Here is a 24,219-nt window from a genome sequence, read left to right as displayed (position 1 = left end):
TATCATATATCATTGAGGAGTTTTATTTAATGCGTAATACGTGCTCTGATTGGGTAGCTTCTCAGCCATCCACCAATAGCGTTCCTTGTATGAAATCAACTGGGCAAACCAGCTGAGGAAGCATCTACCATAAATTAAAACACCCATTGTTCGCAGAAATCTGCAAACCACCGAAAAATCCGTGATATATATTTAGATATGTTTACATTTAAAATCCGCGATGGAGTGAAGCCACGAAAGTTGAAGCGTGATGTAGCGAGGGATCACTGTACACAGTACAGTGATTCACAGTTTTTTTACTATGTTTTTAATATATTTATATATCTACAAAACTGTGATATTTTTATTTGAGAGACTTCTGTGTCAGGCACAGCATCTCGTTGAAAACGCTCTTCTCTACAGTTTCTATTTCTTTTGATAGATAGCGTGCTACCACCTTAGTATACCGCCTCCAGCTTTCACTGATTCTTTTATGTTTTGTACCTTTAGCAAAAGCCTTTTCAATTGACTGCTGGTCTCTCTTGCTAGTAGCAGCAACACTTTCAGTTGATTTAAACTATTCAGATTGGTTCCAGGGGTGGTAACAAAAATGTAAATTCAAAAGGCCCTTTGTTTTTAAACCATACTGCAAGACAAATAGTTCTCCGCCCTGTTAAATTGGGGTCTCTTTATCGTGAAAGTGCTACTGAGGTGTGTTGAAGTGGAACAGGTGAGAAGTTTCTCTCAAAAGTTACTTTATTCAACAAGGGTCCTCTATCAATGAGTAAGGAAGGAAGGACGTTTACATAACAGGCACACATTTTAAAAGGACGTTCTGGACTGGACACTGAGTTTATTATTGCAAACGTCTTTCTCGATTTTGATGCCCAAAATTTACACTGTTGCAGAAGCACACGTAGCACTAAAATGAATCGCACAACTGACTCACCTGGCTGCAAAGTATGGTAACAAAACTGGAAACGACAGAGGAGAGTGTTTGAGTTGGGCCAAAAATGTTCAGCAAGTGCTGCCACCTTAGCTGCAAAAGACTGGTCAGTCTGGTGCACGATATAAAAAATACGTTGCCTTTCCATTCCCAAGCAGGGTGAAATAAGTGCCCTTTTCCTTGCTGTCTTTACATTATTCAGTCCAGAAGCCAACAGGTACATCTTGAAGAAATGATACAAGCAACTCCAGGGCACTAGTATTTCACCAGATACTGGCAGGAATGGAACTGAAGGAGGTAAGCCAAACTCTACCATTCTCATCGGCAAAATTTTATAAAGGAAATAGTGGATCACATCATCTTTCATTTTTATCTCCTTTTCTAACACTTAATTGTTAATTCCTGTCACACCTGCATATTTGCTTCTGTGGGACACAATAGATGTATGATTGGCTAATGTGCCCAAAGGAGAAATTCCACGTAAACTGGTTGAAACACTCTAACTTTCCTTCATTCATTTTCTAAACCTGATTTTTCCATTTTATGGGGTGCTGGTGCCTATCTCCTATTATAGTGTTAATATTCTACCGAAAGAAGAAGAAGAAGAAGAAGATTCTATCATACCAGTAACCTTTTTGCATTTAAAACTACTTACAGAATATTTTCTTACCTGTGTTTGAAGTGACTATTACAGCATAGGCATTAATGTTTCCATTTTCATTAGAAAATGACTTGAAACTAAATTTAACAGTCTGATAAGTTTTCTCTTGGATATTGACATTTAGAGGACCAGATGGTACTGGTGGACCTTGAAAAAAGTAAACATACAAATATTAAAGTTAAGCATTGTTACATACTCTCTCACAAAGTTAACATTACTCATAGTATCAAATGCCATTATGTTTTTTTTTTATCTTAGGTGTCACACTTGTTAGATAAATCAACTTTCTAAACTTGTTTTATCATTGCCAAAGTTATGGGGAGCTATAGCCTGCTCTAGCTGCAACAGCCATTTGACTACAACCTGATCTGGATTGAACTTCAGTCCATTGCCAAGCTAAATTACGCACATGCCAACAATCACAGCAATTAAGAGAATTATCAAGGCAAATTCTGTAACATCACATAGAGTACATTGTAAACATGTTTCACATGCTGTATGGGCAATATCAGTCCTGTCCTTGATTTTAATCTCAGGACCTAGGCTTTCAAATAGACGTTAATTAAACAAGGTATACTTATAACTAAGCGCATGGTGAGGACACAACCAATTATTTTTTTTACATAACAGACTTATGCTCTGGGGTGGCACAGTGGGTAGCGCTGCTGCCTCACAATAAGGAGACCCGGGTTTACTTCCCGGATCCTCCATGCATGGAGTTTGCATGTTCTCCCCGTGTCTGTGTGGGTTTCCTCCAAAGACATGAAGGTTAGGTGCATTGGTGATTCTAAATTGTCCCTAGTGTGTGTGTGTGTGCCCTGCCCGGGGTTTGTTTCCTGCATTGTGCCCTGTATTGGCTTGGATTGGCTCCCGTGACCCTGTGGTTAGGATATAGCGGGTTGAATAACAGATGGATGGATGGACTTATGCTCCTCACAGTGTTTTCAATCATAACAGGATTACAGTATCATTTAAAACTGCTTATCTTTCTGAAATTTTACAATAAAAAGATTTGTCATAAGCACACAAAAAAGCAACATGAACACTGCAGTAGTATCATTTTTACAGTGGACATGGAAAGTATCGAGAGCCCTTAAATTTTTCACATTATGTTTAGCCTTGTGCTAAAATCATTTAAATTAACTTTTTCCTTTATCAAGCGACACCCCAGAATGTCAAAGTGAAAACGAATGTTCAAAAATCTTTGCAAAATTATTAAAAATTGAAAACCCGAATTGTTGTGTTTGTTTTATGCGTTGGGTCATTGTCATGTTGGAAGGTGAACCATCTGCCCAGTCTGAGGTGCACACCACTCTGGAGCAGGTTTTCATTAGGCGTATTTTTGCTCATCTTTTACTGAGAAGAGGCTACTATTTAGCCACTTTGTCGTAAAGCCCAGCTCGGTAAGCGTGTTGCAGTGATGGTTGTTCAAGACGTTTCTCCCATCTCCACACAGGTTCTCTGGAGCTCAGTAACTGTGTCCATCAAGTTTTTGGTAACCTCTCTGATCATGGCCCCTCTCCCATAATTTTTCTGTTTGGCTGTGGTTCTTTCAAACTTCCTCTATTTAAGAATTATGAAAGCCGTTGTGGTCTTGGATGAGGCTTTCATTTGCAATTTTGTACGGCATTCCCTAGATCTGTGCCTCGACACAATCCTACATCAAAGCTCTGTAGGCAATTCCTTTGACCTCATTGCTTGGTTTGTGCTGAGGTGTGGGACCTTCTATAGACAGATATGTGCCTTTCTTAATCAGGTCCAATCAAACGAATTGAACATGGGTGGACTCCAAACATGGTGTTAAAACATCTCAACGATGATCAATTGAATGGGCTACACCTCAGCCAGACTTCAAGTGCCACAGCAAAGGGTCTGAATTACTTATGTCAATGTGATGCTTCAGTTTATTTTTTTATTTTTGATAAAATTGCAAAAGTTTCTAAAATCCTGTTTTTGTTTTGTCATTGTAGGGTTCCAAGTGTTTCTTGATGAAAAAAGTTCACTTAAAGGTTTTTAATAAAAGGCTGCAACATAGCAAATGTGAAAAAGTGAAGAGTTCAGAATACATCCTGAATCCACTGGATATTCTAAGGCTGTTGACAGTAAGGAATATTTAATTTAGATAAAGAATATAACTGCGGTGGGCTGGCGCCCTGCCCAGCAGACCCCCGTGACCCTGTGTTAGATTATAGCAGGTTGAAAAATGACTGACTGACTAACTGACTAAAGAATATAAAGGTGATGAGGATTTTCAATTAAGGTGTGAGCATTGGATGCAGTGCAAGAGCCAAGAGCTGCGTGTATGAAACTTAATTTCCAGTGACTTACAAACCAAAGTTATGTTGTATATTGTCAACAAACTTTTGGGTTCACAAAGAGAATCATTGCAGGAACTGAACCACTTAATTTAGAGGCTGCAATCGAGAGTCTCATTTACATGCCCATATTGTCTCAGTACTTAATTCAATGAGAATTTAATTCAGGTACTGATGTGGTACGAGAAGGCCTGGCTTGCAATCGTTCCAATTTATTCCAAAGATGTTTATTAGGGATGAGGTCAGGACTCCATATCTTTATAGATCTGGCTTTGTAGACAGGGCCACAGTAATGCTGGAATGAAAAAGGGCCTTCTTCAAACTTTTATCACAAAGTTGTAAGCGCACAGCCATCTAAAATGTCTTTTGAAGTTGTAGCATTAACCGTACACTTCACTGGAACTAAGGGGCTGAGCCCAAACCTTGATAAACAGCCCTTCTTCACCAAACTTTACAGCAGGCACTATGCTGTGTAGAAGGTAGCAGTCTCCTAGCTGTCACCTACACCTAAACCTAGACTCATTTATCAGACTACCAGTTAATGAAGCATGACTTATCACTCCAGAGAACATGTTTCCACTTCTCCAGAGTTAAATGGTTGTATGCGTTACACCACTACTGCCGATGCTTGGCATCGCACAAGGTGGTTTTAGGCTTTTGTGTAGCTCTGCTGCTGTGGAATTCACCTCATGAGGCTAAAGTCACACAGTTCTAATGCTAATGCTGCTTCCAGGAGAGGTTTGGACTGTTGTTGTGAGTCATGTAACAGAAAATAAGTGATTTTTACATGCTATGTGCTTCAGCACTTTGCAGCCCAACTATGTGAGCTTGTGTTGTCACCATGGCTAACTTTTTGTTGATGCTTGTCAATGAGATTGCATGGCTATGTTTTTGATTGTAAGCACCTGATAAAAATTTGGTGCAGCTAAAGCGCCTGAACTCAATAATCTGGAGAGGTGTCCAAATAGTGTGTGTTCAACAAAGACAATTTTTAATTATTCCACAAAATGACTTAATGTTCTAAAAATATACCTTAATGTTAGTTTAAAATTTTCAAACAAAAATTAGATTAAAAACCTGAACAAAATCCATTCTACTTGTATTTAATATTTCTTCAATATTTCATATGCAGAAAATCTATAAAGTAATAGTAAAAATTATTGCTGTTAAGTGGAAAGCACTTACTTGAGATTCCTGTGTTGCAGTTTAGAACAACACCAAAACTGTTCTCACCACATGATATAGTTGTTATATTGATATTGTAATTGGTAGCATACTTTAGATTGTTAACTGTATAAGAATTATTAGAAGGAAAAACTGTATGTTGGCTCTGTACATTATTAATTAAAATATCAATTGCTGAATATGAACCACTTGGAGGTTGCCATGTTATATTCAGCACTGGATTGTTATCTGGGCCAAAACAATGTGCATTTTGAACTTGTGCAGCATCTGCAAAAAAACAACATGACATGTTTACTTTCAACATTTGAAATGAAAAAAGAAACCTAAAATCTTATTTTTTCTTTAACCATTGCTGTTACACTCTGCAAGCAGTCAACTATATACATTTTATGAGAAAAGAAATTAAGGTTAAGCAGAACAAATTATATAAAATGTATTCTAAAAATTATGCTAAATAAATAACACTGCAGATTTGGATGTAGAGTATTTTGCTAAAGGCTGTAATCAACAAACGTAATAAGTAATACTCTACAAGTGATAAGCAATCTAACAAACATATATGCCTATATATATTTTTTCATTTTCATTTCATTTTCATTTTTCACCCACTGAACATCATTTAATTGCATAATTGTATGGATTCCACTTACATGAGAGCAAATTTCATTAAACAAGTTGTTAATTAATCTTCTATAACTATGAACAAAGTCAAACTTAATATTCAAAGTATGATAATTGTTTACGGAAATGTCAAATAACAAAAAAAATTTATTTAAAAATTTTTTTAGCACTTGCAGCTAAAAACCATATAACATTTATGTGATTGTCCTTTCCCAATTGAAATCTTACTGGACTAAACAATACATTGAGTAAGTCAAGTTAAAGTAGTCGTAAAAAATTAAAAGCGTGTGCGCTTTTTGAATGCTGATTGATGAAAAGCACCCACGCTTTTATTTTACGAGTGATGCATGAGAGAATTATTTTATACTTTTTAGAATACTTTTTAACTTAATATAAGTGTGGTTTTTAAAAAGTATTTTTTTATATATGTATCATTTTCAACTTTTTAGTCTTGGGTTTGTTTTAGTATAATTTTGTAATCAATATTTTAACACTTCCTTTAATATTAATTTTATAGGAAAATATGTTTATGGAGGAGTTGCATATTGAATCTCATTGTACCATGCAATTGAATAGTTTTTTCATCCAATCTGAAACCAATAGATCATGTGGGGAGGAACCAAGGTGTCTGAAATCAGATGTAAACTGGTGATGTTTTATAGTTAAACAGACAACATACTGTTGATAAGGAACAGATAAGAGTCTTTGCTTTAGGTCCTACAATCAATCATTCATTCAGTATCAGACAGTGTTAATTCCTTTGTTAGTTACTCATGTCAGTTTTCGTCACATATTTAATACTTACTTGTGCATCCTGTAATGGTATTAGGATACCCTTCTGTTGCATTATCTGCAGCCAAAGCAGTGACATTAAATGAGAAGCTAGTCCCAGAAGATAATCCAGCCACATTAAAGGAAGAATTGGAAGTGTAGAATGTTGAACTATAGCTTTGTTGGTCAAGTACAATGATTTTGTATGAGATATTGACACCTTGTGCTTGATACCAGGAAAGCAGTATAGATGTTGCTGTAATTGTAGTAGTATTAAGTTGCTCCACTTTGCCAGGCTCTAGGCATTCATGAAAACAAAATATAAGCATAATAAATTAATTGCACACCACAGTTTCAGTATCTTGAACAAATATAGGTCTTATTCATGTAAACATGATATTATATTATACTACTACTACTACTACTACTACTACTACTACTACTACTAATAATAATAATAATAATAATAAATCAAACACTACATAGATATTATTATTCTTGAAGAAAATGGGTGGGACAGTTTCATTTTCATTGAGATGCAGCATGCTGTTTAAAGTTTAGAAATTACAAAATCTCCCTTTGCAAAGCACTGCTTAATTTGTGAACTTGTGTACCTCACAATAGACAAACATTTTGTGCAACTTCAATTATGGATTATTTTAATGTTTCAAACTGACTTTGTATATTTTCTTCTTTTACTGTCTGACAGCTGCTCCTGACAGAAAAAGAGTATCCCCAGTACAAACTACTCAAACACTGGGATAGTGCATGCAAGCTACACTTTTGCCGCACCCACTCACTTCTCCAGATGCTTGAGGTAAGTTAACTATACCTGAAAAATAAAAAAAATAAAATAATGTAAAAAGAAACGGATTATGTAAGCAGTGCTTTGTAATCATAAATTACACAAATATTTACTTACAGTGGGATGCAAAAGTTTGGGCAACCTTGTTAATAGTCATTATTTTCCTGTATGAATCGTTGGTTGTTACGATAAAAAATGTCCGTTAAATATATCATATAGGAGACACACACAGTGATATTTGAGAAGTGAAATGAAGTTTATTGGATTTACAGAAAGTGTGCAATAATTGTTCAAACAAAATCAGGCAGGTGCATACATTTGGGCACCGTTGTCATTTAATTGATTCCCAAACTTTTAGAACTAATTATTGGAACTCAAATTGGCTTGGTAAGCTCAGTGACCCCTGACCTACATACACAGGTGAATCCGAGTATTTAAGGGGGTCAATTGTAAGTTTCCCTCCTCCTTTAATTTTCTCTGAAGAGTAGCAACATGGGGGTCACAAAACAACTCTCAAATGACCTGAAGACAAAGATTGTTCACCATCAAGGTTTAGGGGAAGGATACAGAAAGCTGTCCCAGATATTTAAGCTGTCTGTTTCCACAGTTAGGAACATATTGAGGAAATGGAAGACCACAGGCTCAGTTCAAGTTAAGGCTCGAAGTGGCAGACCAAGAAAGATTTCGGATAGACAGAAGCGACGAATGGTGAGAACAGTCAGAGTCAACCCACAGACCAGCACCAAAGACCTACAACATCATCTTGCAGCAGATGGAGTCACTGTGCATCGTTCAACCATTCGGCTTTACACAAGGAGATGCTGTATGCGAGAGTGATGCAGAGGAAGCACAAACAGAGCCGCTTGAGGTCTGCTCAAGCACATTTGGACAAGCCAGCTTCATTTTGGAATAAGGTGCTGTGGACTGATGAAACTAAAATGGAGTTATTTGGGCATAACAAGGGCGTTATGCATGGAGGAAAAAGAACACAGCATTCCAAGAAAACACCTGCTACCTACAGTAAAATATGGTGGTGGTTCCATCATGCTGTGGGGCTGTGTGGCCAGTGCAGGGACTGGGAATCTTGTCAAAGTTGAGGGACGCATGGATTCCACTCAGTATCAGCAGATTCTGGAGACCAATGTCCAGGAATCAGTGACAAAGCTGAAGCTGCGCGGGCTGGATCTTTCAACAAGACAACGACCAAACACTGCTCAAAATCCACTAAGGCATTCATGCAGAGGAACAAGTACAACGTTCTGGAATGGCCATCTCAGTCCCCAGACCTGCTGTGGTGTGAGTTAAAGAGAGCTGTCCATGCTCGGAAGCCATCAAACCTGAATGAACTAGAGATGTTTTGTAAAGAGGAATGGTCCAAAATACCTTCAACCACAATCCAGACTCTCATTGGAACCTACAGGAAGCGTTTAGAGGCTGTAATTTCTGCAAAAGGCGGATCTACTAAATATTGATTTAATTTCTTTTTTGTGGTGCCCAAATTTATGCACCTGCCTGATTTTGTTTGAACAATTATTGCACACTCACGTAAATCCAATAAACTTCATTTCACTTCTCAAATATCACTGTGTGTGTCTCCTATATCATATATTTAACGGACATTTTTTATCGTAACAACCAACGATTTATACAGGAAAATAATGACTATTAACAAGGTTGCCCAAACTTTTGCATCCCACTGTAAGTAAATACTTGTGTAATTTATGATTACAAAGCACTGCTTACATAATCCGTTTCTTTTTACATTATTTTATTTTTTTTATTTTTCAGGTATAGTTAACTTACCTCAAGCATCTGGAGAAGTGAGTGGGTGCGGCAAAAGTGTAGCTTGCATGCACTATCCCAGTGTTTGAGTAGTTTGTACTGGGGATACTCTTTTTCTGTCAGGAGCAGCTGTCAGACAGTAAAAGAAGAAAATATACAAAGTCAGTTTGAAACATTAAAATAATCCATAATATATTTAACTGACATTTTTTATCGTAACAACCAACGATTTATACAGGAAAATAATGACTATTAACAAGGTTGCCCAAACTTTTGCATCCCACTGTAGTATTTACGATACACTAAAAAAACCTTATTGCTGCAATTATCTGCACATTATAATGATTCAGTATTTCTCTGCCACTAGAAGTTATCGACAAAGCTCTGGACGTGCTCTTCATTATGAGCAGAAGCATCTAACAATTTTCCCTTGAGACTTCAACACAGATTGTAATTCTCCATAAGATACCTCCTTCAAAAACAGTCTAGCACTTCCTGCATGCTACAAGTGTTATTTTTATTTCCCACTTTATTTCTGTTTTCAGAGGGTTGCAGTACAATCAACTCTCATTATTACAAGGGACATGGCAGCAAAACACCAAGAACAAGACTGAGACGCACTTTCAGGATATCACAGGTAAAACTAAGATGTTTATTTAAATGCAAAATAATTCACCAGAAGCATGAATAGGGAATATAGAAACTTCGCAAAGAAGTCAGCACAGAGCTAATTTAGAATAAACATTCTACTATTCTTCTCACCTATACTGTCATTTGATATATTCTGTATTATTAAAAACGATTTTCATCTTTTGAGTAGGAGCAACTAAATTAGAATGCCCAAAAACAGCATAATTATTTGTTTCCTATTGTGGCTCACCTAATATGTAATACTCATAAGAAGCAATAATAAAAGTGAATACTTTTTAATTAACAACATTTAAACTTGTCAGAACTTACTCGTATATTGCGTGATGGTAACATTGTTTCCTTCTGTTTTATGATCCTGCGCAACTGCCGAGACACTGAACTGGTAGCTAGTCGCAGGCATCAGTCCAGTCACATTAATAGATGATATATTTGTCAAAACTACAGTTCCATTGTTCAGTAAGTATACTTTATATGTGACACTGCCTCCTTTTGGTGGACTCCAGGAAAGGGATATAGAGGATGTTGTTAAAGCAACAGAGGTAGGGTTCATAATGACGTTAGGCACTGAATGTGTAAGAAATAAGGAAAAAAATGCATATAAAAGAAAGTATGATATTATAAATTTATATATTTTTTTCTGTGTACCACATTATGGTTATTGCATAAGTCAATATAACTTACTTAGACTTTACAAACTAAGATAGATAAATAAAACCAACAGCATATTTAAAAATAAATAAATAAATAAATAAATTATATATATATATATATATATATATATATATATATATATATATATATTAGTGTGTACTTGGTGTGTAGGTGTGTTTGTGTGTGTCCTGCGGTGGGTTGGCGCCCTACCCAGGATTGGTTCCTGCCTTGTGCCCTGTGTTGGCTGGGATTGGCTCCAGCAGACCCCCATGACCCTGTAGTTAGGATATAACGGGTTGGATAATGGATGGATGGATGGATGGATGGATGGATGGAGATATATATATATATATATATATGGTAATTGCTTAAATCAGAACTAACTTAGACTGTACTTTACAAACTAATATAGATATATAGAACCAAGAGCATGTTTATAAATAAATTTCAGTTCCATTCTTCATCCTGTAAATTTATAATATAAAGTAAAAAAAAATATTTAGTGTAAAATCTATTATCGATATGAGCAATCCAGGATGTAAATTTCAGATTGTTAAATATACTGTATATAGAGAAGTTATTATATATACTTATACTGTAGTCTATTACATAATAAAGTACACATTTCAGTGTTTATTTCCCTTTTACATGACATATGCACAAACAGCATGTACAGTAGATGGTCTTTGAAAAATTAGCCAAAATAGGATGTAACTTAATAAGCCTAAACGGAAAGTTAGTTCATTTTTTATTTTCCTCATTATTCAAAATCTATCCAGTTGACTATACCTAAATTAAAATTGGTTTTCAATATACTTATGAAAATATCAGTATCAAAAAGGACAGGCCAGAAAAAAAGGAATAAAGGACAAAGATGTTAGCTTATAGGTTGAAACACACATACCATCATTAAAGCAAAAAACATCTCACTGCTTCAAATCAAGGAATATTGTTAGCCATAAAAGGACCAGGAACAAATATTTAAAGCAATATTATTAATGCTATTGTTGAATAGATGCTATAATTCTATATGAACAGACAAAACTCACGTGTATATTGTATGATGGTAGCACTACTTCCTTCCGTCTGATAATCTAGCGCCACTGCAGTTACTCTGAACGTGTAATTTGTTGCTGGATTCAGATCAGTCACGTTAATGGAGGAGTAGTTGGTCCAAAATATCCTGCTAGTTTCCACTACCATTACTTTGTATGTGACACTGCTTCCATTTAGCAGAATCCAGGACACTAATGCAAATGTTGCTGAAGCTGTGACAGTAAGGTTGCCAATGGGGCCAGGTTCTGTGGATGCAAATAAAAGGGTGTTAAATATAATTCTAAGTTTTATGATTTAAAAAGTCCATTATGCTTGTGGTATTCACTCATGAGTTAAGGCTCCACATGAAACCAGAAACAACATTTTACTACAGTATTTTTTAAAATATATTTTACAATTCTTTTGTAGAAGAAAACAAAACCATCACTCAATTTGTTCATTTTTTTAGCTTCAATATTTATCTTGACCACAGTGACACTGCCTGTAGACACAGGGTACACGTGGGCATCAGATCAGTCACAATAAGGACCAAGTCATTTCTTGAACAAGCACCTCTGTTGTTTGCTGCTTATACTCTGTACTATATGTGATTCTGTCTCTACCTGTTTGAATACAGGAAAGAATTATGGCTGTTACTAAAAACACAACAGTAAAATGTACTCTCAGGCTATCTGCAACTAAAGAAAAGGACAATAAAGACAAATTAAACTCATTAAACATGCAGTTTTCAGTCATTTAAAAAAATACTGGAAATAATAATGACACAAAGGTAAAGGTCAATTTCACAATAATCAGTTTAAAGTTAGCAATGCAATATTTCAACTATTTTGTGACAGTACATTTTGCTGAGAGTTGTGCTATTGTTACAAGTACGAGTAAGTATTGATTTTGCCTCAGTTGTTCACAAAACCAGAAGTTTCAATGGAAACTCAGATATTTGTTACCTGCCAAGAATCGGAGGTCAACAAAAAACTCATTAAGATAAAAAATTAAGATACCAGATATAATCTAAAACTCTTTGTACATTACCTTATCTGCTGTTGTGTTTATTTTTGAAATTTTTACAGTACTATGGTGTTGTACTATGTTAGCCATTATGAATGTAGTGAGAAGTCAAGCAAAATGACACCTTTCATTGGCTAACTAAAAAGATGTTGCCTCGAAAACTTGCATATTGGAAATTTTTACTTAAATTTAAAAATGACACATGTCCTGAAATGAAAAGCTGTTTGGAAGCCAAGAGTTCCAAGTTTTTCTCGTAGGATGAGCCAAATTACTCGATTCACTAAGAAGAGGAAGGATGCCGATCGACCGCATCCTATGAAATATTAAGCCATGCAGCTACATTTATAAGCTTACATACAGCATATTAAGCACAATTTCTCCCAGCTGTGATTTATTTATTTCCAAAATACAGTTTTTTTTATCTGTCCTTATTTTTATTTCAAGTTTGAAAAAGAAAAATATTTAAACCAATGGGCGGCACGGTGGTGCAGTGGGTAGCGCTGCTGCCTCACAGTTAGGAGACCTGGGTTGGCTTCCTGTGTCCTCCCTGCGTGGAGTTTGCATGTTCTCCTTGTGTCTGCGTGGGTTTCCTCCCACAGTCCAAAGACATGCGTTAGGTGGATTGGCGATTCTAAATTGTCCGTAATGTGTGCTTCGTGTGTGTATATGTGTACCCTGCGGTGGGCTGGTGCCCTGCTCGGGGTTTGTTTCCTGCCTTGTGCCCTGTGTTGGCTGGGATTGGCTACAGCAGACCCTCGTGACCCTGTAGTTAGGATATAGCGGGTTGGATAATGGATGGATGGATGGATTTAAACCAATTTTTAACCTTATTAACGGTTACTTTGATAATAAATGTCGGCTTTACAAACTGTCCCTGAAATAAAGCCTGAGGATCAGTCTAATTAGCTAGCTCTAGTGGGATCATGAGCAGCAATTTAGCAACAGGTCAGTCAGAATGTGACAGTCAGTGCAGTAACAGCCATGCTCAGAAGTAGTATTATCAGTATGTGCGTCTCGGGAACTGCAGGAACACAGGAGCACCGCAGGGGACTGTACTTTCTCCGGTCCTGTTCAGCCTATATACATCGGACTTCCAATACAACTCGGAGTTCTGCCACGTGCAAAAGTTCGCTGACGACACTGCTATCGTGGGCTGCATCAGGAGTGGGCAGGAGGAGGAGTATAGGAATCTAATCAAGGACTTTGTTAAATGGTGCGACTCAAACCACTTACACCTGAACACCAGCAAGACAAAGGAGCTGGTGGTGGATTTTAGGAGGCCCAGGCCCCTCATGGACCCCGTGATCATCAGAGGTGACTGTGCAGAGGCTACAGACCTATAAATACCTGGGAGTGCAACTGGATGATAAATTGGACTGGACTGCCAATACTGATGCTCTGTGCAAGAGAGGATAGAGCCGACTATACTTCCTTAGAAGGCTGGCGTCCTTCAACATCTGCAATAAGATGCTGTAGATGTTCTATCAGACGGTTGTGGCGAACGCCCTCTTCTACGCGGTGGTGTGCTGGGGAGGCAGCATAAAGAAGGAGGACACCTCACGCCTGGACAAACTGGTGAGGAAGGCAGGCTCTTTGGAGATCGTTCCTCCCTCACACTATGCGACTCTTCAGTTCCACCCGGGGGGTAAACATTAATATTATACAAAATTATTGTCTGTCTGTTATACTTTCATAGTTATCACTCTTAATATTGTTCTTTATCAGTATGCTGCTGCAGGAGTATGTGAATTTCCCTTTGGGATTAATAAAGTATCTATAAAAATAAAATAAAAAAATATTCTGCCCACATATTTTAATTTGTAAATCCAGCAGGGGGTGTAAACTCCTTGGAAATAGGTTTGCTAGAAATTGCAGCTCTTACTAAACCAGAGGTTTATATATGTATATTACTCGTATAAAATAAAATATTATATCCTACTTTAGTTGTACAGCAGAAACTCTATGACAAAGAAAGGAAAAATAACACTAAAGAAAGGATACACTTGGCTTCTTTTAATATCATTTGACACTCACAATAACATAATATTCAAAGGAAAGCCCCTGGCAAAAGCATGCACTCGTGAGATTCCTGCAGTTGGCTCTGCCCACTTTGACAGTGTGGCAAGCATGTGCCCTAGGTACAGACAAGAGCAAATGTCCTCCATCCGTTAGCTTCTATTCTGCAGTGCAGTGCCAAGGCTTTTGTACTCTTCTCACAGTGTTTAGTTCCAAAATAAGAACATGCTATTTCTAAACACGGGAATACAATCTTTTGCTGGCATAAGTTAAATAGAAAAAGCACACAGTAACCGTTAACCATAAAATGACCATTAGGCTATAGGGGGGAATCTCATCTCAGTTGTGCCTTCTCTCTGTCATTTTGCTTACATGGCAGTAATGCTTTCACTCTCTCAGTGGGTTTATTCATGGCCCCAGTCACATCTTAAGTAAAATAATGTAAGGTGGAATAAAACTCACAGATGACAGAGGCACACTTTAAACCTTTGGCTACCATAGTACGTTTTGGATAAAATTAAGCTCTACTAAAACATTAAGAAAAGCAAAGGAGACAAATGGATTTGGTTACCTATGATTTCTCCTCATTTTTAATCTGTGTACCTGGCAGACTTGACCAGCCAGTCAGCTGTTGTGCAGTGTACATAATTTAAAATGCTTGGCAAATTTGAATGCTTTGAGATGCTCTGAGCAAGCTGTACATTCCTGTCTATCTATCTGGGCATTTTCTCATTCTGTAAGTATTGGCTGCAAATGGTAGGATGAGTTTAAAAAGAGAAATAACATCAGTTGTGGTTATATAAAACTAGTCAAAGTCAAACGGAGGAAGTAAATACAGCCCAGAATGCAAAACAGTAATTGTAGTCAATATGTGAAACAAGAGAATGAAAATCTAGAATTTATATGCAAAGTGAGCCAAAGCAAAAGTTGAAGATCATGGTCAAAAGGACACTCAAGAAAAGAGCACTTAATCACACAAGATAAATGCAAGCATGTATTAAAGGACCACCATGGGAGAGAAGACATCAGTATGATGGACTGAGATACATATAGTCCCAAACCAACAAAGATCACTTCTGTCCACTTAATTTCAGACTTTGCACTGTCTGGAAAATGGCACAGGACAGGAACACATGGCAGGAGCCCCTGATGAATCTAACGTCCCATAAGATTCCCAATAATTGATGGGAATCCTCAGGACTTGTCAAGTGTTGCACTGTAGTCTGTCCTAACTCCCACCAGCTTGCACAGCCTCACTTCATCCTACAATTCAGTACTTTAGGCCCAGGCCAGCTGCTTACCTCCTCACAGGAGACTGCCCCACACAGGATCTCCTTCACACTTCCTACTGCTCAGAACACTGTGCTGCCTGGTAATTGTGGCATTCATATTTAAACTACCCATATGGCGTGATGCTCAGCCTCTGGAAAGTGGAAACTTGGAAAACTGTGAAACAGACCTGCTGTTTCTACAGAGTTTACTGTCATTTAGGTTGCAGACGTCATGATGAACTGCTTAAGCCCTCTGCGGTACACACTGAGGGTATTTATTCAATAAATACTCTCGTCTACTGTCTGCTACAATATTTAGTTTAAGAACTGATATGGATTGCTTTCCAGGATTTATATTGTAGGTTACTAAATATCTGCTTAAAAGTTTATTTTCCATGTACAAATGTGTAGGTCAAGAGTGCAAAACCTGGAATTTCAAAATTAATCAAAATAGTATAGAAACAACATTACGAACATCATGTGTGACTAGGCAGCAGGCTGGCATGCACACAAAATCACCAACCACTATGATTCGTTCAAGAAAGCACCCATTCAGGATCCCAACTTACACCCATCTGCCAACAGTAGCCATTAATTAGCAGACAGTTTCCCTGTGAATGGCTCTTCTATTGCTGGTACTAATGAGATTTTGTAACACACAGTATCTGGTGATCAAGATCAGCCAAATAAAGTGAGCTGCATGACCAAAGTAATAGAGTCATGGATCTTCTATCATGTAGGTAACAGCTGTAGATTCCATGTGCAAAGCAACCTATCAGTTCATACAATGACACTGCAACAGTCCCAAGATCTTCTAATGAGAGGCTTTATAACAAAGTAATATAATTTTAGCACCAAAAGACCATCTCAAAGCCCATGTCTCTGCTCCATAAAAGACAGGATTAATTAGAACTTTGAAAATATGAAGCTTTGTCCACCTGCTAAAAGAACAATGCCAAAAATTGTGGTTTAGTGATTCCCTTACATTGCAGGCCAGTTCCAGACACCTTGAAAGTCCAGTTGCTATAATAATGCTACTAAAATAAGCAAAACTCTCTAACACTACTAGTCAGCTACAAATGGAATCTAAATATAATTTTAGTTTATTTAAAATTTAACCATAGCTTTGCACACCAGGGGTCTCCAACCTTTTTTCCCCTGAGAGCTGCTTTTACAAAATCAAAATGGCCGAGAGCTACTTATGTTTTCGAATGTTTATTCTCATAGCTTATTTCAACCCAAACAAACTGAATAAGCTTGTTTTGCATGAACATTTACAAAATGTTGGTGTCCACAAACTGGGCCAGATTAAAACGAAATTGGGCCTGATGCTGCAGCGCAAAAAAGGCCTATTTCTTCTCGGCATTGGTGCATGTGCATTCGACAATCACCGTACATGCGCACTCAGACTGACCAAGGAGCCTTAATTGCTTGTGGCGCAACCAGCCAGCCTTTATTGAACATGAATAGTAATAACGACGTAGTATCGTAACAACTTGAGATTAACATCAAACTATGTAACATCAACATTCAACAGCAATTGTCTGAAAAGTGCACTTAATGCAGAAAACCTAACAATGAAATACACAAAATTTCACAATTCTCTTACGAAACAGAGTAAGAAAAAATTAATTTGCAGAGACATTGGGTCAAAGTGACTCAGTTCAGGCTCTTGAGGGTAAAAAATTGTCCACGAGTTAAATTTCATAATAGACCAGAATTCTGTCGAGGATTTTAAAAATTCTAAACATCCATGAGGCTTTTAGTTTTACCTTTACAGATAACCATTTAAATAGCCATCGATTTTTATTATACAACTAACTTTCAAGGTGAAAAATTTAGTACATGGCACTTACCAAACAATAATAAAGTGGCAAGAATCCCCAAGATATTGCAAAAAACGCAGCTAAATTACTAAGTAAACTGTTTAACATAAAACTGATAGCATTAACTTGAAATCTTCGGTTAACAATAAACACAATGATGTTATAGTTACGTCACAGCACAAAGAACAATAGTAACTGTATAATAAGTAACGCTGTGTCTAGGCGTCTGAAAGTCGGACTCCAAATTTCATTCTAAGAATTATTTTGAGGTTAATATAGCAAAGGAAAACTGTTCAGCTTCTGGAAAATTCTTGTCCGTTTTCATTTGGGCCTATTTCAGGAATTGGCCTAATGCTGCAGCATCAATAGCACCCACCTTTATCCGGCCCTGTCCACAACTCACATTTTGCATTAAAACATCACAAAAAATATTTAGTTCACCTACAAGTGCATTTTGTATGTCTGTATGCATTTTCTGGTGTATCTCACATTATTGAATTAAAACATGAATGCTGTCAAAACAAAACAATGCAATTCCAAATCCACAGATTGTCATTTTGTTCCATGTCACTGTGTCACTTTATTCACATGTCCAGTTGCATGTGTGATGTGTTTTTGAGTTAGTCAGATGACTCAACAAGAGAGGCAGGTGTATGGTGCAGTGGAACCACTGAGGTTCACTCTTATGGAGTCATTTAAATGTTCGTCTGTCAGTCTTGTTCTGAACTTCAAGACATTCATGTCAGACTCACAGAGTTATGGAGAACCAAACAAAGCAGACATTTTCAGAGCTGCTTGGTGAAGATTATTATAGTTATCTGGCTCTACTAACCTCCAGAAATGCTGAGATTGCTGTTGAGACTTTAACTGCTGTGGACTATGGCCGGCCATTCATCCCGGCCAATACCCCCAGACCGCCAGATGGAGCCCTCCCTGCAGCATGGAGGTGCCCCGAATGCCAGCAGGGAATTGTAGACAATGGAGATTATATTCACAGCCATGCTGGATACCACGGGGGCCGCTAAAAAGCGCTTCAGGGAGGAGCAACGAGAGTTTCGCCTACAACCCGGAAGTGCGTCCTAGTCACATGCACAGAGGAAATGATGTGCTTCCGGGTTGAAGAAAAGAAGACTTTTGATCTGACCCGGAAGTGTTAAGAAGTCACATGGACAGGGGTTCAGAAGCACTTCCGGGTCACAGATTATATAAAGGATTGTAGGAGATCCCAGAATTGAGCTGAGTTGGGTGGAAGGGTGGCAATGCGTCTGGGAGTGGAGGATTGTTTATTATTGAGTATTGATTACTGAATGAGTATTGTGGAGTGGAGGGTGCTTGTGCACTGTACTATTGTCAAAATAAATAATAATTGGGCTTTTACCTGGTGTCTGACATATTGTCTGAGGGTTTAAGGGGACGACAGCACCCCCTATCTGTCACACTGCACCTTATTTTGAAGTTTTACTAATATATAATACATAAAATCGAATGTCTGCCTGTCTGTCCGCTTTTCATGACAGTACTACTTAACATATTTAGATCAGGTTTTTTTCTATAATTTGCTTGAACATTCCAGTTGATTTTGTGACTTCTCTCATTTCGCTATTTATCATAGTTCACTTGCAGTACCGATTTATTTGCGTGAATCAGAGATCCACCCAACGGGCCGAAGGGAGATCGCTCTCCTCACTCACTCGCCAGCTTCAGGGCGTGGTCCTAAACTCTGTTTAGCTAGCGAACGAGAGAACAATTGAATTCAACTTTGTTTGATATTTAAAATAAAGTGTTACTGAGGTCTTGATGAGTTTGAGTCCGGATATTCTCTTAAGTGTATGCCACTAAAAAGATTCAGATTGTGGATCGTGATATGGTTTTTTGGAAAGACTGCCCACCCCTAATTTGACTAATTAAGTTTTCAAATTTATGTAGGATCCATTAACTGTTTGGTGAGCTACATGGAAAGGGGTTGCGAGCTACCGGTAGCTCATGAGCGACGTGTTGGAGACCCCTGTTGTACATATTTAACTTGGTGCTGGGACACAGTTCATTTATGCTATATTCACTGCTATCAGCAATAGAAAGGACAGGGGAGCAAAACACCAAATCCAAGACAGAGACAGAAGGATCTCACATAATTTAATAACATTTAAAATTGTCAGAAATTACTTGTGTATTGCGTGATGGTAACATTGTTTCCTTCTGTTTTATTATCCTGTACAACAGCCGAGACACTGAACTTGTAGCTAGTTGCAGGCATCAGTCCAGTCACATTAATAGATGACATATTTGTCAAAACTACAGATCCATTGTTCAGTATGTATACTTTGTATGTCACACTAAATGTCACACGACATTACTAAGTTGTGTAGTTCTTCTGCACATACTGTATATAGTTTAGTAACAGAAAAAAATGATATTCCATTCCTCAGTTTCGTAATTGATGAAGTCAATTACATAAAATTAAAAAGTAACATAAATAAATAAATTGCAGGATTTATGGCTATGGTCACTAATCCAATTCCAAATGAAAAAAATACAAATGAAAAAAATATATATATTTATTCTAAAATTTTGGATATATGTAGTGTCCAAACATATGTTTCAGGCTATTAAATATATTCACTTGAATGTTTATTTACCTTTTACTGATTATAATGTTTACCTAGAGAGCATAAAATGTGGCTTTGTAAAATTAACCAATAAATATGTTACATAATAAATCAAATATGGTAAAACCTAAGTTTAAACTAACTTTTTAATATTCCCATTTATTCAGACTCCATTCAGTTACACACTATATTAAATTGCATAAAAATAAAGTAATTTAATGATATTTAAACTTGTCAGAACTTACTTGTATATTGTGTGATGGTAACATTGTTTCCTTCTGTTTCATGATCCTGTGCAACTGCAGAGACACTGAACTGGTAGCTAGTCGCAGGCATCAGTCCAGTCACATTAACAGATGACGTATTTGTTAAAACTACAGTTCCATTGTTCAGTAAGTATACTTTGTATGTCACACTGCCGCCTACTGGTGGACTCCAGGAAAGGGATATGGAGGATGTTGTTAAAGCAACAGAAGTAGGGTTCACAATGATGTTAGGCACTGAATGCGTAAGAAATAAGGAAAAAAATGAATATAAAAGAAAGTATGATATTACAAATTCATATATTTTTTCTGTGTACCACATTATGGTTATTGCATTAGTCAATATAACTTACTTAGACTTTACAAACTTTTATAAACTAAAATAAATAAAACCAAGAGCATATATGTTTATAACTAAATATCAATTGCATTCTTCGTTCTCTAAATTTATAATATAAATGAAAAAAAAAAAACAGTCTATCTAATCTAATAAGGATATGAGCAATCCAGAATTTAAGTTTCAGATTATTAAATATGCTATACAATGTATGATATTACCAATTATGTTGTTTTTCTGCAGATGTGCAATTTCACTTATGACAGAATAAGAAACTTAAATGAAATTCAAAGACACACAATGTCATGGTCAATAAATATTAATCCATTCCTCATACTCTGTCGATTCAACAATATAATTAAATTAAATAATGTTTTGCTTAAAAGTTAATATAAATATGTACAATCTAGGAAATAAGTGTAAGATTTTTAAATGAAACACATTTCTCAGTATAGAGAGCTGTTGTTAAATATATACATATACAGTAATTAAACACACACACATAGCTCATCCTGGCCGGGAAACCCCAGTGATGCAAAGGATGGGTGAAGGCAGGTTTTCCCTGTTACTGCCTCCCCCAAAACACTAGATGGCAGCTTCCCTGGGATCTGGCAGCACCCAGGATACGATCTTGGAGTTCAGTAATAAAGCCCTGCTGGTGCCGCCAGGAGACGCTACAGGGAAACTGGGGAGTTCCTATTATTTATATAGCCCAGAAGTACTACAAAGTAATGGGGACAGGAACACAAACATACTTTCGGGCTGAAGAAAAATGTAATTCTCCATCTGACCTGGAAGTGCCAGTGAGTCACATGGACAGAAGGAAAGAACCACTTCTGGGTCAAGGACTATATAAGGGGCTGTTAGACACCCAGCAAGCGAGCCGGAGTTGGGAGGGAGCGTGACAGAGCTTGCTGGGAGGTGTGGAGGGGAAATTAGTGGTTAGTTTTGCTGACTTATTGCTGTTTATTGTGTGGAGGTGTTTCGGGGCACAATACAAAGAAGAAGAAAGAAAATATAGTATCTCACAAAAGTGAGTACACCTCTCACATTTTTGTAAATATTTTATTACATCTTTTCATGGGACAACACTGAAGATATGACGCTTTGATACAATGTAAAGTAGTCCGAGTACAGCTTGTATAACATTGTAAATTGTCTGATCCCTCAAAATAACTCAACACACAGCCATTAATGTCTAAACCGCTGGCAACAAAAGTAAGTACACCCCTAAGTGAAAAATGTCCAAATTGTGTCCAAAGTGTCAATATTTTGGGTGGCCACCATTATTTTCCAGCACTGCCTTCTCTCTTGGGCATGGAGTTCACTAGAGCTTCACAGGCTGCCACTGGAATCCTCTTCCACGACCACATCACGGAGCTGGTAGATGTTAGAGACCTTGCGCTCCTCCACCTTCCATTTGAGGATGCCCCACAGATGCTCAATAGGGTTTAGGTCTGGAGACATGCTTGGCCAGTCCAGCACCTTTACCCTCAGTTTCTTTAGCAAGGCAGTGGTCGTCTTGGAGGTGTGTTTGGGGTTGTTATTGTGTTGGAATACTGCCCTGCGGCCCAGTTTCTGAAGGGAGGGGATCATGCTATGCTTCAGTAAGTCACAGTACATGTTGGCATACATAGTTCCCTCAATGAACTGCAGCTCCCCAGTGCCATCAGCACCCATGCAGCCCCAAACCATGACACTCCCACCACTTGTCTTTGTACTCCTCACCTGGTTGCCGCCACACATGCTTGACACCATCTGAACCAAATAAGTTTATCTTGGTCTCATTCAGTAATCCATGTCCTTAGTCAGCTTGTCTTCAGCAAAATGTTTGTGGGCTTTCTTGTGCATCATCTGAGGCATATGGTCTGAGCACTGACAGGCTGACCTCCCACCGCTTCAACCTCTGCAGCAATGCTGGCAGCACTCATACGTCTATTTTCAAAAGACAACCTCTGGATATGACGCTAAGCATGTGCATTCAACTTCTTTGGTCAACCATAGTGAGGCCTGTTTTGCGTAGAATCTGTCCTGTTAATCTGCTGTATGGTCTTGGCCACTGTGCTGAAGCTCAGTTTCAGGGTGTTGGGAATCTTCTTATAGCCTCGGTCATCTTTATGTAGAGCAACAATTCTTTTTTTCAGATCATCAGAGAGTTCTTTGCCATTAGGTGCCATGTTGAACTTCCAGTGACCAGTATGAGAGCGATAACACCAAATTTAACACACCTGCTCCCCATTCATATCTGAGACCTTGTAACACTAACGAGTCACATGACACCAGCAAGGGAAAATGGGTAATTGGGCACAATTTGGACATTTTTCACTTAGGGGTGTACTCACTTTTGTTGCCAGCAGTTTAGCCATTAATGGCTGTGTGTTGAGTTATTTTGAGGGGACAGCAAATTTACTCTGTTATACAAGCTGTACACTGACTACTTAACATTGCATCAAAGTGTCATATCTTCAGTGTTGCCCCTTGAAACAATATCATAAAATATTTACAAAAATGTGAGGGGTATAGTTACTTTTGTGAGATACTTTAAATATCTTCTTAATGATTTTATCCCATGTCCTGTGTACTGTCTGTTGGGTAAAGGTGGACAACAGTGACACCTAGCGTCTATATCTATATCTATATATATATCTATATCTATATATATATATATATATATCTATATATAATCTTCATTTGGATCTTGATCTTTGTTTGTCCGTGAATGAATTAGAAGAAGAAGCACTAGATGGCAGTAGAGAGACAGATAAAACATAGGCATTGCATTAAGAATCTCCTCCAAGCTTATACTACTGAAGACTGTAGTACTCCAGTCACACCTCAAAACACAGACATTCAAACTAAACAAATTGTTGTGCTTTAAATTAACTAAAGAGATCGTCATTTAGATCCTGATCTTTGTTTGTCCGCAAATTCCACGCATGCGTAGACCACCTTCCAGTTTAGTGCGTTGTTGTTACTCACGGATGTCAACAATGTAAGGGGTGGTGGACAGTGTTACGCTGGTTAGCTCCTGAGGCCTGGTTAGAGAATGAGATTGCCGAAGATAAACGGTACATGCCTACGTAACACATGAATGAAAGAAAGACAGTGGGTAAAATGAATGACAACGTAACAGCACGATCCGGAAATAATTATTGTTATGTTGTAGGTGGCGAGTGCTGCGCGTCTAACAGTGGTACCCTGACTTGCTCACATGTCAGTGAAGTGATCCCTATTTATGCTTTAAAGAGCCTGGATACCTATGTGTACCCTTTTATAACCATTGCTCCGTGTATATTGCCTTACTCTTTGGATTGCCATAAAGCAACCTGTGAGATTGGAGAAAGGTTGAGAAGACATCGTGAGTGAAACAACAGCGTCGTGAAAACGAGACGGACTGTGAACGGACAGAAGCAGAAATGCTCCTACACCACCACATAATTACTATTCGGACAGTGATTCAGAGTAGGCCATT

At 37.7% G+C, this 24,219-nt stretch overlaps 1 protein-coding gene and 1 long non-coding RNA gene across 8 annotated transcripts in view; one reads left to right on the top strand and one right to left on the bottom strand.

Annotated features, from left to right (window-relative positions):
- LOC120515593 overlaps positions 1–9,698 on the top strand; it is a 57,421-nt gene extending 47,723 nt beyond the window's left edge. The window contains exons 2-3 of the long non-coding RNA XR_005630671.1: positions 3,557–3,688; positions 9,611–9,698. This is a non-coding gene — a long non-coding RNA (uncharacterized LOC120515593). The remainder of the gene's footprint in view (positions 1–3,556; positions 3,689–9,610) is intronic.
- LOC120515558 (receptor-type tyrosine-protein phosphatase eta-like) overlaps positions 1–24,219 on the bottom strand; it is a 156,182-nt gene that overhangs the window by 33,015 nt on the left and 98,948 nt on the right. For all 7 annotated transcript variants that reach the window (XM_039736647.1, XM_039736670.1, XM_039736654.1 and 4 more), the window contains 6 exons: positions 20,393–20,647; positions 11,417–11,668; positions 10,026–10,280; positions 6,513–6,776; positions 5,087–5,353; positions 1,596–1,733 (listed from right to left, as the gene is read on the bottom strand). In XM_039736647.1, coding sequence (XP_039592581.1) covers positions 1,596–1,733; positions 5,087–5,353; positions 6,513–6,776; positions 10,026–10,280; positions 11,417–11,668; positions 20,393–20,647 — 1,431 coding nt within the window. The remainder of the gene's footprint in view (positions 1–1,595; positions 1,734–5,086; positions 5,354–6,512; positions 6,777–10,025; positions 10,281–11,416; positions 11,669–20,392; positions 20,648–24,219) is intronic.

The sequence above is a fragment of the Polypterus senegalus genome, chromosome 1, assembly GCF_016835505.1.
Source record: "Polypterus senegalus isolate Bchr_013 chromosome 1, ASM1683550v1, whole genome shotgun sequence".
NCBI classification, from domain to species: Eukaryota; Metazoa; Chordata; class Cladistia; order Polypteriformes; family Polypteridae; genus Polypterus; species Polypterus senegalus.
The sequence above is the reverse complement of the archived record's forward strand: the minus strand, read 5'-3'. Positions and strand labels throughout refer to the sequence as shown.